Source organism: Triticum aestivum, chromosome 2A (genome assembly GCF_018294505.1).
Source record: "Triticum aestivum cultivar Chinese Spring chromosome 2A, IWGSC CS RefSeq v2.1, whole genome shotgun sequence".
Classification (NCBI taxonomy): Eukaryota; Viridiplantae; Streptophyta; class Magnoliopsida; order Poales; family Poaceae; genus Triticum; species Triticum aestivum.
The window spans coordinates 677,648,125-677,665,869 of record NC_057797.1 but is presented as its reverse complement, the minus strand read 5'-3'; the positions used below and the strand labels follow the sequence as shown (position 1 = coordinate 677,665,869).

The 17,745-nt window shown below is 45.2% G+C and overlaps 1 protein-coding gene across 1 annotated transcript; it reads right to left on the bottom strand.

The window, feature by feature from the left end:
* Nucleotides 1-545: 545 nt before the first annotated feature.
* On the bottom strand, nt 546-8,460 carry LOC123190159 (probable LRR receptor-like serine/threonine-protein kinase At1g56130). Its single transcript, XM_044602753.1, has 24 exons — nt 8,219-8,460; nt 7,459-7,645; nt 7,288-7,359; nt 6,815-6,886; nt 6,652-6,723; nt 6,425-6,496; nt 6,234-6,305; nt 6,082-6,150; nt 5,461-5,532; nt 5,293-5,367; nt 5,111-5,185; nt 4,934-5,005; nt 4,776-4,841; nt 4,624-4,683; nt 4,211-4,255; nt 4,046-4,110; nt 3,552-3,931; nt 3,263-3,461; nt 2,484-2,645; nt 2,276-2,394; nt 1,799-2,009; nt 1,481-1,712; nt 1,247-1,394; nt 546-1,142 (listed from the first exon to the last, which is right to left on the bottom strand). The coding sequence occupies exons 1-24, from the start codon at nt 8,307-8,309 to the stop codon at nt 789-791; spliced, it is 3,042 nt and encodes a 1,013-aa protein (XP_044458688.1). The 5' UTR covers nt 8,310-8,460; the 3' UTR covers nt 546-788.
* Nucleotides 8,461-17,745: the final 9,285 nt, after the last annotated feature.

Sequence of the window (17,745 nt, the reverse complement as noted above, 5' to 3'; positions counted from 1 at the left end):
AACATAATGACCTTCAACTTTATCAAGCCGATCCAGACATGTTACCCAACCCAAGACCCAAATGCAATGAACCAGCCAATGCCCAAGGCCGAAGCAACCACCTTAATGCGCTGATATGACTTTGGGCACATCACTCCACCAAGAATTAACGGTCAAGATTCGAGATGACATCTGAAACAACAAGTATATAACTTTCTTCCACCGGACAAAGTTGCAGGAAAATGTTGACGGAGCAACGTCATCAACGCCGCGTCACTGATGTGCACGTTGTTCAGCTTTCAGCTACCGGCGATTTCCCGGAAAGAAAAACCGAAAGAGAGTCAAGCAAGAGACCAAGCGAATCTCTGAAGTGGATACCACCAATTAGTACCAGGTAGCCATCGACCACCTGCTTATGGTCTGGTCTGAAAGCCAGAAATAAAATGCGCTGTCATAAAGGAAATCGCAAAAGTCCAATATCGCCACGACTGGACAGACATTCTTGATTCTTCGCAAGCAAGCACGTGGGCAAGAAGAGGCCACGAACCTTCCTCGAGCTCCCAAAGTTCAAAGTCCAAGCCGAAAATTATTGCAAATCGTACGCGCGTCCAACGAGACCAAAGAATTCAGAGCTTCACCTACACGAGTACACATACAACTTTTACTCATCCTACATACCACCACTGTACAGTTCAATACAATGCCAAAAAAAAAAAAAACTGCCTGTATCGACACCATCCGTAAGATGCATGCATTCTCAACAAATCTGTAGCGCGAGAGGTCGATCGACATCAACGGGTCGAACTGTATCAGCGGCCTTCGTCGATGACGGAGCTCAGGAACGGCGAGGAGGTTTGGGACGTCGACGAGTGGGGCCTTGGCGCCGAGCTCGATTGCCCACTGACGTCGGTGCTCATGTAGGTGGTGTTGCCGCCCTTGATCTGCCATTCCGTGATGTAGCTCGGCTTGGTCACCACGTCGGGCGCCTCGACGTCGCCCGTCAGCATCGCCACCACCCTCGACATGGGGGGGCGCTGGTGGGGCGAGCCCTGGGTGCAGAGCAGCGCCACCTTGATGGCCCGGAGCACCTCATCGCTGTCGAACTCCTCCAGCCTCGGGTCCACCACGTCCAGCGGGTGGTTGTCCTCGTACAGCTCCCACACCTGAAAACATTCAGGTGATGTTTTATTCAAGGAAATCAGTTTTTCCTGTTTTCGTAACTTGTTGCAGGAGACCACTAGCGCACAGAGGGCATCAGTGAGCTTACCCATTCGAAAATATAAACCTTGTTCTCGTCCTTTGTACTGTAGTTTGGTCTTCCAGCTAAAGTCTCCAATACCACGACCCCGAATGCAAACACGTCGATCTTCTCTGTCATATGGCCTCTCATGGCATACTCAGGTGCAAGATAACCACTTCAAGAAGCAGACAGCAAACGCCATCAGCATACATATGAAAATACTACGTAGACATAGGGTCGGAAAGGTGGAAATGCACTTACAATGTACCAGCAACTTTCGTGCTCACATGTGTCTTCTGGTCATCATAAAGTTTAGCCAGCCCGAAATCCGAGATCTTAGGATTGAGATTAGCATCAAGTAAGATATTGCTGGCCTTGATGTCCCTGTGCACAACACGGATGCTAGATTCTTCATGAAGGTAGGACAGACCTCTTGCAACGCCTAAGCATATCTCAAAACGCGTTGGCCAGTCTAGGCTTGACTTCCCTTTGCCTGCAAATGTAGGTTTAAGTTTTTAGTTCTTTATACTAAGCGCGAATCTGCAGATATGTAGCTCCATCAATCAAAAGAAGTTGTACCAAACAGAGCATGGTCCAGGCTTCCATTCTCCAGGTACTCATAAACCAGCAGTGGCTTATTGCCCTCAAGGCAGCAACCATACAACTTCACGAGATTACGGTGTTGCACTCGAGATATAGTTTCTATTTCAGTTGCAAATTCCCTTTTTCCCTGATGAGATTTTTCAGACAGCTGCTTCACTGCCACAAACCTACCATCAGTTAACTTTCCCTGCAAAAAGGCGACATTTTTCACCAATAAAAGTTTCAGGTGTCGCATTGCCAAACATAAATTGCTCCAGATACGCTGAAATAAACACCCTCTCTTCATTTTCGAAAGTTATTGACAAGTATGTGAAGAAATAGAGATACAAAAAATAATCTGTAGAGGCAGATCTGTCTTCTGATGTTTCCGTGTACTACTAGCTTATCTAAAGTTATTTCCAGAACGATAACTTTACAGAAAATCCAAGACTGAAATGTATGGGATGAACCAACCTTATAAACCGACCCATATCCTCCTTGACCAAGAAGGTTATCAGGACTGAAATTATCAGTAGCTGACCTCAGCTCACCATAACTGAGGACATTAGGTCTTCCCACAATACTGTACAGCTCTGCAAGACATCACAAAAGATACAATAAGCTTACTTCGACTACTCCTTTGCTCAGTTAGAATGCAATGTGGTCCTAGTATATCTCATACCTTCTTGCTCCAATGATAGTTTTCTCTTTTTCTGCCTCCAAACAAAGATCGCGGCAAATGCTACCAATCCTAAAACTGCTAGACCAACTATAACTCCGACAATCACGCCTGTTTTACTACCATTCTTCTTTGCCGCAGCATTACGCACTGTAGGGGTGAAATCTGATAAAAAGTTCACTTGTTAGAAACATGTGATGTCAACAAGTCAGTATATTTCAAGTGAAGTTAAATGAAAGGTCCGACTATGTGCAAACTGGTTGGTGTATTACATCTTAAATGTCAGGTGATACATGTATTAGGTATTTCACTTCTCTAAAAATTTCTTACTGAAATTTAACTCCAGACCTATCATCCCTGAGTAGTTTGTTTAGTATATTTGATTTACTAGTTCTCTTGTGAATGTCTAACAAATGTAATAGGTAATACAGTAGTGGCAATAGACTAATTGATATTTCTACGAAGCCTCTCATTTATTTTGATGAACAATATCCAAATGTTTTAGTTTGAGCAAAGCCTGACTAGATGCGTTTCCACATTCCATGGTACTGAAAGTATAATAATTAGAACTTCTATAGCAGTTACAAGTACATCAAGGACTAAATGAAATATGTACAGATCAACCCTCATTTTCATATTGACGCTCTAGTATTTCCCTTTGCTATTATTTCAAGCTGCACAGGATTACATTCAGCATAACTTAGTATGTATTTCTGCCAAGTTAATCTGGAGAATATATGGTAGTCAGTATTAAAACCATTATTTCAAGTCAAGGAAAGTACTTGGTGTTGCACTCAAAGCTGAGATCGCAGGCCCGTAGTAGCCTTGAGTAGGAATGCAGCAAGTGCCCTTGCCAGCCCAGAAGAGATGAATCTCAAGAAAGTTCTTCGTGACAGGAACAATGTACTGCTTCCTAACAGCAGTGTAAGATTTCCCGCCTGCCGTCTTCCTTATGTCAAAGTTCTGTTCTTTACGCACACCCTATACCAACAAAATCAAGAATAAAATAATATTGGGCAGGTTATAAGCTAATAGTATTGGTTATCACTTATAAGGGGGACAGGAACCTACCTGAACATATATATCGAAAACCCTTCTCCCTGTGCTCTTCCAAGACTGACCGTCTGGGAAGTCAAACTCTGCAAATTGTAGTGTAACTGTATAATTTCCATTTTCAAGTCCAATGCCAAAGTATCTTAAGGATGACGGTGACATCCTTGCATTCCGGAACAGTTCTGTATCGAGTGTATTCAGAAACTGGCGTGAACTGTAGATTATATAACTGCCATTTTGTGCATCCATGAACCTTCCAACATTGCTAACACCCCATGTTTGTGCTCCTGTAATATAAAATGACGCAGGTCCAAGACTTGCATCATCAGATTCGTAGAAAGAATTATCTGAGCCTGATACGGGTCGCCTACTACCAGAGTCCACAGCAAATGAAGAAGCTGCAGGAAGATTAAATTATTTAATACCGGTACTAGTTTAGTAAAGCTGCAGTAGCAGGCTTATAGTTCTTCAAGTAGGCATGTGCTTAAATTTTCAAAAGGCAGTAGTCTCACAGTGTGGCAAACCAAGAAAACATGGTGTATTACGCTGAAGGCACCCCCACCCCGTAGGTAAGACACTGCAAATGTAACAGAGTGACACTTTGAACCCAAAATAAAAGCCAAAAGAATCTACTAATTATACTTAAGATGTTGAGGACATATTGAATATGGCCGAACCTGTTGCTGGAACTATCAGCCACGAAATTATTTGTCACCAGATTCCTAAGTAGAAGGAAATTAGACAAAAAATCAGAATGCATTGTTCGTACTTCATAGCATATTAGGGCTTCTTTGCAATAGTTTAAATAAGAAAAGTTAATTTATGCATAAATTTTGAGCTCGTCTGTAGGACTAATGTCTCCTTCCACACACAGTAGGAGCCATAGGCATCTTAAACAATTTTATAAATACTTGTAAGATAAATGCACCAAAACAGTCTATCAGATTTATCAAATATGATTCTAGCTTATTTCATCTGTACACTATAAACCTAGCAAGTAAGCTCAGGTTCCTAACCTAGACCAAACGTGCCCTTAATTGGGCTATATTTAGTTGAGAAAAAAAGGAAAGTTTCAGAATTTGGAACTTACAATTGTGAATCTTTAGCCCAAGAAGGAACAGTTCCTGAGAGCTGGTTGTAAGAAAAATCTCTGTACAAAGTAAAAATATGAAAGAACCATTAGAGATTAAATAAACACCTTCCTTCATTTATTGTGTAAATAAAATTAACCACGTTACGTACAAATTTTTAAGCGAAGATCCTATTGAGCTTGGGAGATTTCCTGAAAGGCTATTATTCCCAAGAAATCTAGTCACAACAAAATTTACAAACATTAGCTACAAGAATGATGAAAGCCTTCATTTCATAGAAATATGCTTGCAAGTCAAGATAGTCCATACAAGAAGTTTAGTAACTTCAGATTCAACAAGGTTTGTGGTACTTGGCCTGTGATATTGTTGAAACTCAAATCCCTGTAACAAAAAAAAAGCGAAAAGGAAGGATGTCATCAGCCAATATATAATGGCCTTGCACGAAAGGAATTTGGCTCTAGTTTATTGTGGAAATAAAATGCTTACAGTAAGTTTAAACTCGTCAACTTTGAAAAGTCAATCGATGAAAGCTTATCAGATATCCTACAGTTCCTCAAAACTCTGCAAAAAAAAAACATGTTGCATGTTTTAGACGTGACGAACCTGACGAGTTACATCAAATTGGGACTCTAATCTGAGACATTAAGTGAATAACAAGTTATGCATACAAGGTGCTCAAAGATGTCATGTTATTGACGAATGCCAGTGAAGAAGAACTCCCATTTAATATATCACCGATTCGTCTGCACCATAGAAGTAGATTATTAACTGTCCCTGCTGCAACCTTGACATTTAAGAATGACATTTAGCTCTTATCACCGGCAGTAGGCACTTACAAGCTTGTCAATTGGGCAAGATTGGAAAGAGTAGCTGGAATCGGACCTTCGAAAGAATTGCCTTGAAACCTCCTACAATGTCATAGTTCTAGTTAGTCACTTCAAGCACCCTTTGTTGACGGATGTAGCAACCTAGTAGTGAAAGAAAGGACATCTCTATTCTTTGGAAAACAAAAGAATGTGAACATATTTATCTAGAAGTACAACTTACTCCCTCTGTTCCGAATTACTCGTCGCAGAAATGAATGTATCTAGATGTATTTTAGTTCTAGATACATCCATTTCTGCGACGAGTAATTTGGAACGGAGGGAGTACTTCTGAAGAAACGACAGAGTATTCAAAGTGATTCAATGCTTACTCATCACCTTATCGGAAACTAGCACTCATCTAAGCTTTAACTTTTGAAATGACTCTCCCACTTCCACACCAATTTATGTTTTTCAAAGCTAAAGCTTGGCTTGTAGCCTTGTAGGTAATGGAAGCAAACCGCACAAATATTCTCTGAAAACTTTCCCGAAGAAACAAATATTCTTTGGAATTGTGTAAATAACGTATTCATAGTACTTGCTGTGTTTATATTTTTAGAGAAATGCTATAACTGAGATCACTGGCAATCTTACAGCTCTGTTAAACTCCAGCTCCCAATATAATCTGGTATCTGGCCAGTAAAATCATTATCTGATGCCCACCTAAACAAAGAGCAGAAAAGTACAATAAGATATGATAGTGTGAAACGCCTATAATGTCAACAACGCATCAAATATAGGCATACAATATTTTCATTTTCGTAAGCCTGGAAAGTGACGCTGGTAGTGGGCCGCTAAGGCCAGCACTGTCGATGTACCTGTAAGTGATAAATACAAAAACAGCACAAATTAGACATTGAGATGACACTAGTCCAAGCAAAAAAAAAAATTGCTTGGCAGAAGGAAAATGGAGTGCCAGAATTCAGTAAATACGTACATTTGTTCAAGTTTGACCAGGTTTCCCAACTCCAAAGGTAGTGAGCCATTGAATTTGTTTGAGCCAATGCCCCTAAAAGTACAACAAGAATTTCAGATTAGACATGCGAACTTGACAACTACTATAATCTATATTATAAGAAGCATGAAATTTATCATCATAGTTACCCTTCAGCCCGAGTTTAACGCATTGATAAATAGATAAATTACTGAAGGTATATTTCTTACAGTGATACAAGATTCGTAAGGTTCCCGAGCTCCTTTGGTAGAGGTCCAGATAACGCATTGATGCCCATACTCCTAATATGTTCAATAGAGGAAGTGTTAGATTTAATGACAAAAAATTAATCTATTTATTTGCTGCAATCATTTTTTGAGTTCCGAATCTCACAAGTACTGCATCTGAGCCAGCTTCCCAATGAACGATGGTATAGGCCCTGTTAAGTAATTTTGTGCTAAATTCCTGAAACAGCATCAAACAGATACAAGAAATAATTGAATTTAGTGTGAAATTGGCATATTATACAGAATGTCTTTTTCACGTTAGTACAGCAGAGCACAAGAAATCACTGCCACTATAAGTATATAATCAATATTGTGGGCGGTTCCCTCAATGCTATCCGGGATGCTAAAAATATACTCCAGAAGATAATGGTAACCATTAGCTGAAATTATGTAGCAATCATCTACGAGCACTTTTAAAACAAATATGAGGGCAATGGAAGAAAAAAAAATCTAGAATGTGTAAACTTGGGCAAAAGTTGGGTGGCAGAGTTAACTGGCAAACAGCCAACTCTGCCGGCGCCTCGAACATAGTGCTTTGTCCTCGAGACCATTTCACGTTTGAAAGTTGAGAGGACATACAAATTGGTGAGGCTGGTGAGGTTCCACAGCTCTTCTGGTATCGGGCCGACCGCGTCCAAGGCGTATATTTTCCTGCATTGACAATGACAAGCATCCCATGAGCTACTGGCGGCGTAGGCATTTCATCGAGCAGCTGGGGTGGGGGGCGGGGGGGGGGGGGGGGGCGCTTACAGCCTGGTGATGCGGCAGAGGGAGGCGTTGCCGGTGGAGCAGAGGCACTTGATGGCCGGGTTGAAGTTGGGGTCGTTGTCGATGTCGGTGTCGTCGATGGCGGCGCCGGTGCAGAGGTTGCCGCTGATGTTCCATGAGGACGACGCCTTCTGGCCGAGCTTGGCGAACACCGCGTTCAGCGCCGCCGCTGCGAGAGCAAAACCATGTCATCATCAGTCATCAATCAAATCAAAAAGAGAAAAAGGGCAATCCACGTCGCCGCTCAGCCGTCCGATGGGATCCAACGGCCTAGAACGAGCAGCGGCGGCTGGCCGTAACCAGCTACTAGACGAAACCGGACATGGTTTCTGACTTTTCTGTGTCGGACGAGCCAAAGTCAAACGCCGAGATTTCTGTCAGACACAGCCATCGAGGTGCGGCGATTGACTTTTTTGACCGCGACACCCGAACGAACGAACAAACTAGTCTCTCGTGACGGCGAGATCTTGCGCCCATTCATGCTCGCGAAGGTGGCGGGAAATTGGCGAATCACGCAGCGTTCCGCGGCCGGATTTGCTCAGCGGCGGCAGTTGATCATCAAAATTCAAAACAGAGGCGATGATCGATGGTTCCGACGACAGCAAAAGGACAAGGACGAAGAAAATCAGAAGATGAAGCAAGAAAGTGGCTGGATGATTCGAGCAAGATGCGATCGGAGGTCATGATCGAAGAGCGGCGTGAGCCTTGGGGTTGAGGAGAGGACGGAAGAAGGCGTGCTTACCATCGCCCGCATGGGTCCTCGGGGTCCGCTGAGCATGGGCGGCCGCCGCGAGGAGCAGCAGCGCGAGCGCCGCGCCATGGAGGAGCTTCATCTCCCTCCCTCGCTCGCTCTAGGTCTCTAGCTTAGCTCAGCCTAGCTCGACGACGACGACGGGCCTCTTTGTTTGTGACTTGTGAAGGATGGGAGCCCGGACAAAGAAGATAGATAAAACCTCACCCGGAAAGGGACGTGTGTGCGTGCGTGCGTTGGTGCCCCTGGACCTGGACGTATGTATGTACGTACAGACGACGGTGATGGGTACATGTAGCCTGCCATTGCCAGGCACAGCCAATCAGTACAAGGTTGGTACTAACAGCAAGCAGCAACTTGATCATCTCGCTCGTTCCCAATTGCCAAGTGGGACGCTATTTCTTATCAAGCTTTGGTTGAAGGCCCACTTGGTCAATTAGAGAATTGGTATGCAGACATGCAGTGCCTCGATTCGATGAACACGTGTGGCTCCGGTTAGCAAAAGGGGTACTATAATCTGAGACGTCGGGTTGGAGTTGGGCTGCTCCGCGCCCCTACCCCAGCCGCAGCCGCCACCCTCGCATGCGATGCGATGCGACGCGCGATCGAGATGGCGATCCACATGCGACGGTTGCGACGTACTCCCTCCGTAAAGAAATATAAAAGTGTTTAGATCATTATTTTAATGATTTAAACGCTTTTATATTTCTTTACGAAGGGAGTACGCGAGGAAGCTGCCGAGCTGGACGGAGGCGGAGCGGGCAGCTTTGACACTTCGCCGCGCGCGGGAAAAGGTCTTATCTTTCTTCTTTATACTATTTTTCCTTTGGACTTAGTATTATCCATGTTTGATTTCCCGCCTGTGTGTTGTGTCGTGCGTGTCTGTACTGTCTTGGAAGGGTTTTTTCCTTTCCAAGACGGAGAAAAGATGGAGCTTGGTTGACTGCTTTTGGCGTGGCGTGCTTAATCGATGATTTGGACAGGTGCATGCACGTACGTATGGAGGATGTAAGCACAGGGCGATCAGCTGCTCATCTTTCTTCGGGAACGATGGGATCGTACACGTTTGATTATCTATTTATCGTTTGATGAAAGATCCAGCAACCTGCTGGCCTTTTGATTGGTCAAAAAGCAGGAAAACAACGAGGTGGGTTTAGACATGAAGCACCAAAACCTTCAAATATTCAGGAACGGGTGGAGTGGGATCCAGAGAAAAAAGAAAAGAAAGAGAAAAGGCTAGACCGGCTATTTTGGTCCGGCCACTAGAAAGTGCTAATTCTCTCCACCCGGTCTCCATAGCTCGATGTTTCTTGCCACTGCATCCACCGTATCCTTTGATGCAGAAACCTTTTCTCTTGAAGGTGTTGTTGTTGCGTTCTTGCCAGATCTCCAAGCAAGTTAGTGGCTCCCTTCCTTTTGCCTGCTTTCCGTTCTCTCGATGTTGTCTTTCACGATCATTGAGGTAAATTGTTGTCTCCATTCCTCGCGCGGGGTTAGAGAGATGCAATGCAACCCTTTCATTGTGAAATTTTGCTCCACACCTCCTTTGTTAAAGAGTGGCTCCAAAATAAGTGTTGGGAGGTCTGCAGGTTTCGAAGGCAGAGCTGGCAAAAGTAGTTGTTCTCCCATCCTCTCCGCTAAAGCCAGTCGTTGCACCACATACAATTTTGTAGTAGTAACGAGGCGAACATCTTGATCTTCTTGGGAGCCCATGTCTTTCATATGATCCGGTCAAAATCAGTGTGCTTAAAAAGCCTTGAAATTGCAGGTTATACGCCGATCTCGTCAAGTACTATACTGATCTCTCAAAATTTAACCGATGGTGTCCTGAACTTCCTCATTTCTGACAATGTCTTCCTCTTGGATCTTCCGACGCATGACGATGAAATCGTGCACCAGGTTTTGCACACTGACATTGGCGAGATCCTAGATCTAGGTGTCCTCCGCGAATCCCTCTGTTTTACCGCCCTGTTCTTCCTTCTCCAGTGCTTGTATACACTATTAGGGAAAAGCCTAGCAGCAGCGCGGGTTTTAGGACTATCAGTAGCGCGGGCAGGAGCGCTACTGGTACGGCGTTACAGCTAAGGGTTAGCAGTAGCGTTGGTTAACCCACGCTACTGCTACACCGACTTAGTAGTTGCGCTTTTTCGATTCGGCGCTACTGGTAATTACTAGTAGCGCTTCTCCCAGCCCACGCTACTACTATTATTTTGTATTTTATTTCTTTTTTATTTCATGTTGTATTCATACACCTCTATACAAGTTTTCATACAGCAGCAATTTAAAGATTATTTTTACATCATAACGAGTTATTACATCATTGGGTGAAAGAACCGTGGACTAGTTTCAAGTGGATGGACATCCACTTGAAACTAATCTACGGTTCTTTCACGCAATGATATAATAAACAGGACCGGCCCTGGGGGGGGGGGGGAGGGGCAGGGGGCGGCCGCCCCGGGCCCCCAAAATCCAGGGGCCCCTCCCCAGACGCGCAGGTAGCCCATGGGCCCTTGCCCAGAGAGGTAGGCGAGGGGCGCAACAACGCTTCAATCACGCAGAGGCAACCTTCGTTCCTAAAAAAGAGGCGAACATTTCTTTGATCGGGCAAAAGCTGCCTTCCTCCGATCCCTAATTGCCGAGTTTGATGATTCCTGTCCCCCAAACGAGTAGTACTAACTTTTTCTTTCCAAACTCTTCAGATGGCTTACTCAAAGCGAGGCGATATCTATTCGAGTCCTGGATCGCTGGACGCTGGACGCGCACATCCTCGAGCGCCCGCCGCCGGAGTCAGACGCCAATCCAATGGCTTCGCCGTCAAGCGCCAATCTCTGATGATCGATGCCGATCCGATCTATTTCAGGTGCTCCGCATTGCAGTTACATATTGCCCACACTCGTATATTGCTAATGAAGTAATTTACTTTAGCATACAGATTGCGTACTTTGCATTGTTCATTCATCACTTTTTTTTAAAGAGAGCGGCCTCTTCGTTTTCGTTTAACTAAAATCACAATGTTCTTACAGTACCTTCACCACATCTATATTGCTTTTGGAACCATACATGTTCATTAGGGCATATACAACATGGGCGCTAGTAGCGAGCGCCAATGTCGATTTCCTTTCGGTTATGCCTCGTTTCTGTTTGATCCAAGGGTTTCCCTTTGCGTTGATGCCTCGTTTCTGTTTGATCCAAGGGTTTCCCTTTGCGTTGATCCAAGGGTTTCCCTTTGCGTTGATGCATGAAGTTGTTGGACGGAGCAGACGCTAGCATAGTTGCTCATCCATTTTTTCACTTGTATTGCCTGTAAATTGATTTTACCGCTCGAGCAACATACTGTAACGAGAGGATCATGTTCAGGCAATGCGGTAGATCGCGTTGTGCGACGGGGCATACGAGTGAATGTGAGCGCTTTATAAATCTTGTATTCATTATTATTGCTATAATGTTTATATTAAGAGCCCCAAATTTTATTTCGCCCCGGGCCCCCAAAATCTCAGGACCGGCCCTGATAATAAATATCATTATCATCATCATCGTCATCATATCATTAACAACTTATCATCATAATACATCATTGTCATATAACACCTCCTCATGATCATCGTTTTCATCGATGAGACATCACATGTAACGCCTTCGATGCGGCTATATCTCCTACGTGTCGAAGCACGACTTAGAGGCATAACCACATTGAAAGCAATGTCGCAAGTAAGGTAATCTTCACAACAACCCATGTAAATATATAAAAGGGGAAAGGATACATAGTTGGATTACACTCGCCACGTCACACAAATATATGAATAACATTACAATCATCCAATACACTCATGGTCCGACTACGGTACCAAAATAAAGATCAACCCCCACATGCGACAAAGTCCCGATCGCCCCAACTAGGCACCACTACTGATCATCTGGGAAAGACACATAGTAACGACGAGAGTCTTCATTGAACTCCCACTTGAGCTCACGCGCATCGTCTGGAACGGTACCATGTGGACTACGGTACCTGCATATGGTTTTGGAAGTAATCTATAAGTCACGGGGACTCAGCAATCTCGCACCCTCGCGATCAAGACTATTTAAGCTTATAGGTAAAGGCAAGGTAATATGTGGAGCTGCAGCAAGCGACTGGCATATATGATGGCTAACCTGTTCACAAAAAGAGCGAGAAGAGAAGGCAAAGCACGAACGAAGAACTATGATCAAGAAGTGATCCTATAACAACCTACATCAAGCATTACTCCAACACCGTGTTCACTTCCCGGACTTCGCCGAGAAAAGACCATCATGGTTACACACGCGGTTGATTCGTTTTAATTAAATTAAGTTTCATATTATCTACAACCGGACATTAACAAATTCCCGTCTGCCCATAACCGCGGGCACGGCTTTCGAAAGTTCAAATCTCTGCAGGGGTGTCCCAACTTAGCCCATCACAAGCTCTCACGGTCAACGAAGGATATTCCTTCTCCCGAGACATTCCGATCAGACTCGGCATCCCGGTTTTACAAGACATTCTCGACAATGGTAAAACTAAACCAGCAACACCACCCAGGTGTGCCGACAAATCCCGATAGGAGCTGCACATATCTTGTTCTCAGGGCACACCGGATGAGCAAGACGTCGGGTAGGCCAGCCCAGAGTTGCCCCTGGTAGCCCCGGACATCGCTCAGTTGGACCAACACTTAGAGAAGCACTGGCCCGGGGGGGGGGGTAAAATAAAGATGACCCTTGAGTTCGCAAAATCCAAGGGAAAAAGGCTAGGTGGCGAATGGTAAAACCAATGTTGGGCATTGCTAGAAGAGTTTTATTCAAGGCGAACTATCAAGGGGTTCCCATTATAACCCAACCGCGTAAGGAACGCAAAATCCGGGAACATAACACCGATATGACGGAAACTAGGGCGGCAAAAGTGGAACAAAACACTAGGCAAAAGGCTGAGCCTTCCATCCTTTACCAAGTATATAGGTGCATTAAGATAACAAGATAATATAGTGATATCCCAACAATAAACGATGTTCCAACAAGGAACGATCTCCAATCTTCACCTGCAACTAGCAACGCTATAAGAGGGGCTGAGCAAAGCGGTAACATAGCCAATCAACGGTTTGCTAGGACATGGTGGGTTAGAGGTTGACATGGCGATTTGGGAGACATGAAAGCAAGTGGTGGATATCATAGCATAGGCATAGCAAAAGAGCGAGCATTTAGCAAGCAAAGATATAAGTGATTTTGAGGGTATGATCATCTTGCCTGCAAAGTTGTCAGAGTTGACTTGATCCTCGTATGCAAATTCAACGGGCTTCTCGTTAGCGAACTCGTCTCCCGGCTCTACCCAAACAAGACACACAAGCAAAAGAAACATAATCAACCACGTGCAATGCTCAAACAACATGATGCGAACATGATATGCTATGCGGGATGCGATATGTGATGCATATGCAAGATTTGACAAGGAATGATTGAACCTGGCCTCAACTTGGAAATCCAAGAGTGCCACTGGAAAGGTGAGGTGATTTCGGTTGAAATCGATATAAAGATCACCGGAATCGGATGCACGCTTTGGAAATGGCAAGCAAAACAAATATGGCACCAGTCTGCGATAATCAGCAAGTAGCCATCTAAATGCATCAAGATAAATATGCTACAGCACTCAAACATGACAACAAAATACATGGCAGGGATCCATTCATGATGCTTGACAAAAGATGAACACTGAGCTACGGCTAATTCATCCATTAACAGATTCAAACAAGCATGACAAAAGTGCAAATGATAACAGGTTTCAGACTTAGTGAAATTAACACAAGTCTGAAATTTAACATCAGGTAGCACACTTTAGAGCATGAAAACTATAAGCTACAGGAACTTAACATGGCAAAGCAAGACATGGCATGAAGCTACTCAAAGTACTTAACAAAAGTCCCTTAGTGACCTTGAGCCAAAATGGATCAGAAAATACAATTGCAAGCATGTGAACATGGTAAAAACATAATCAGATTACAGACTTAGTGAAAAACTAGAGCATGCAAATCAATTAGCGAGTATGCATGTTCACGAGCTCGATGCACTCACTACAGAGCATGGCATGACAAAATAAGCATACACCCATAAAGAATACATATCATAGAAGCTAGACATGGCAAGAACAACAACATACCATGCACGGATCAATAGTAACATCCTCGGCAAAATCGCTAACAAGTCAACAATCTGTCAGGATTCACGAAATAGCAAAAATAGAGCTCGATTGACTCAAGATAGGGTACTCCATAAATGCAAACAAAGACAGGGATGGATAGAGCACCACAATGTTAACAAATCATCCTTACTGATCATCCTCAAAAGAGGCACGGATCACTAGGAAACAACATGAACATATGGTATAAAGACAAAATCAGGACAAGGACTTGGAGAAATTCGAAGTCTCTGAAATCAGCATTACCGAATACGCTATTTGCAAGCTTGTGCTAGTCACCACACGTATCACAAAAATACATGGTAAGCACCTCTGTAAAGATGGCATGGCATATAACAAAATCATGTAGAGCTCAGGAGCATATCATGCACACATTAATCATGGCAAAAATGACAAATATCTATTTGATGAAACAGATCTGGCAATTTTATCACATAGCCCTCTTCCAACAGCATTTCGGGCATCAAGATGAGCTTAAATGAAAATGATGCAATGAGATGAAATGATGTACTCTTTGCGACAAACATTTTGATATGCTACACGCGTAAATCGGAGCTACGGATGCGGAGTTACGACATGACGAAGATTGCAAAAATTCTAGGGTTAGTAGGAAAAAGTCAACCGTGGAGATGTCCCAGATCTAGATCTGGCACGGGTTACGATGTTCGCCGGAATTGGAGCTCGGGTGCCGGACTTGGGGAGCTCCAGCGTGGCGTCGTGGAGGAAGGGCGCGGCTCCGACGCTGGTTGGTAGCGCGGACGAGGCGGCGGGGACGGTGGCGCGGCTTGCCGGAGCGTCGGGACGCCGCGGCGACGTCGGCGAGGCAGGGGGCGGCGAGGTGACGACGGAGCCCGCGGTGGCCGGCGATGGCGGGCGCGGTGGCGCGAGGTGAAATTCGACGAAGGCAGGCGCCGGCTCGGGGAAGAAGAAACGGGCGCGGGCGGCGCTCGGCTCGGGCCGGGGAGGGCCGCACGCGGGCAAGGCGGCGATGCGGTCCCGCCCGGGACAGGTGGCGATGGCGGATTGGTCCGGCGGAGCGAGCAGACACGTCCGCTGCCCGAATTTTTGTCCGGCGGCGGCGGGTGGAGTTTTCTAGGGTTAGGGTGGAAGAAGACCCGAGATTTTTGGAGGAAGAGCTATTTATAGGCATAGAGGGAGCTAGGAAGCTCCAAATGGAGTGCGGTTTTCGGCCATGCAATCGTGATCGAACGCTCTAGATGATAGGAGGGGTTTTGGTGGATTTTGGGCCAAATTGGAAGGGTGTTGGGCTGCAACACACACGAGGCCTTCTCGGTCCCTCGGTTAACCGTTGGAGTATCAAACGAAGTCCAAATGACACGAAACTTGACAGGCGGTCTACCAGTAGTAAACCAAGGCCGCATGGCAAGTCTCGGTCCAATCCGGAAATGTTTAACCCCCACACATGAAAAGAGGTAGAAAGGACCACCGGAGGAGATAGGAGCGCCGGAATGCAAAACGGACAACGGGGAAAATGCTCGGATGCATGAGACGAACACGTATGCAAATACAATGCACTTGATGACATGATATGAAATGCATGACAAAGGCAACAACACACGGAGACAAAACCCGAACCCGAGGAAAATAAAATAATTTAGGCCGGAAATGGCAAGAGTTGGAGTACAGATAAGGTAAATTACATCCAGGGTGTTACATCACATAACAAGTTGGTCACTAGTCATAATCACAACTACTCCTCATCATCAACTCTAACACATTGTACCACATAATAAACATATTGTACCTCATAGGACCTACTACATTCTCTTAGGACCTACTATATTTCTAAGGTAAAATAGCAAAAAACAAGATAGCCCCTGGCTCTCCATTATACATGTTTTTATCTACATCATATATATCTTATAGGACTCATATTGACATGGAGATTTGGCTGGTCTCACCTCGAGGTCGGAGGGGGTCGGTGACGGGGACGACGGCGGGGATGATGGAGGGGCTCCTTGATTTCTGCAAAAGCAAAAACCCTATAAGTTATCACTAATACATCCTTAATAATTGCTTAAAATAAAAAAATAACAACAAATACGACATGTTCAACTAGTTCTATTAATTCAACTAGTTCTTACTAAATATAAACTTACTATAAATAGAAAAAAAACTAGTTCTTTCTAAAAATAAAGTAGTTCAACTAGTTATATTAATTTTCTTACTAAAAATACATTAGTTCTATTAATTCAACTAGTTCAACTAGTTTATTAATTTACATACTAAATGAACTAGTTCTATTAATCACTTAATATAAATAAACTAGTTATATTAATCACTTACTAAATAAACAATTTCTACTAAACACTTGCTAAAAATTCTACTACCCTAGTTCTACCCTAAATTTTTGTCGGAGTAATGGGCCACGGGTAGGCAAACCCAAGGCCCAGAACCTTTCAAGACATCGGGGCAGGCTGCGCCCCTCAAGACCCCAAGACGAAGAGCCGCCTTCTAAGGAGCCGACGGCAAGACGGCCGACTGACCACTCACGGCCGAGTCCCAGGGACGACTGCAGGTATAAGCCGACTCCTGACTGGCGACTTCCAGAGAAGCCGGCTTTGGGGAGTCGGCCTGCGACTCCAATAAACCCCATGACCTCATCAAGAGGGACGGGGCAGGGGAGTGGCTACAGTGAAGCCCACTCCCGCCCCTTACCAAGGGCAGGCATGGCCACAGCACGCCGTACCCCGGAAGATCTCCGTGCGGCGTGGCACTGTTGTCATACCGGCCCTGACATCAGCACCACAGGATCGAATCTTGTACCCACGACGGCTTGTCTGTACGGCCCAAAGGCAGCGGGTCCCACCAGTCAGTGAGACCCCAGGAGACGGTAAGAGGACCACCAGTCGGACCCGCCGGGAGTCGGCCCCGGGGAGTCGGCCGAGCCCTCCCCCGGGGCCCACACGCCATTAATCAAGATGTGATGGAGAGTGGCAATAGTGATCGCTCGCCAGGCGGCGGGGCTGTTGCCACGACCCTACGATCAAGCTCGCATCATCAGAAGCACGGCTACAGTAATCAGCAGCCGGCAAGACCCGCCCGCGGCGGACGCGGCCTGTCGGCTCCATACCAGGCCAGTCGACGGGGCCCGCCAGTCGGCGGGCCCCAGCAGTCGGTGGGGAAGACAGAGGCCAGAGGCGCTGATGGCTGGGCCCGCGTCCAGCCGGATTACCATTATACCCCTGGGGGGTAGGCCTATATAAACCCCCCAGGGCACCCATGCAAAGGGTTGGAACCCATTAGCTCTAGGCCAGATCATATAGGAGGGAGAGAGCTAGCCTTGCCCTCTCCT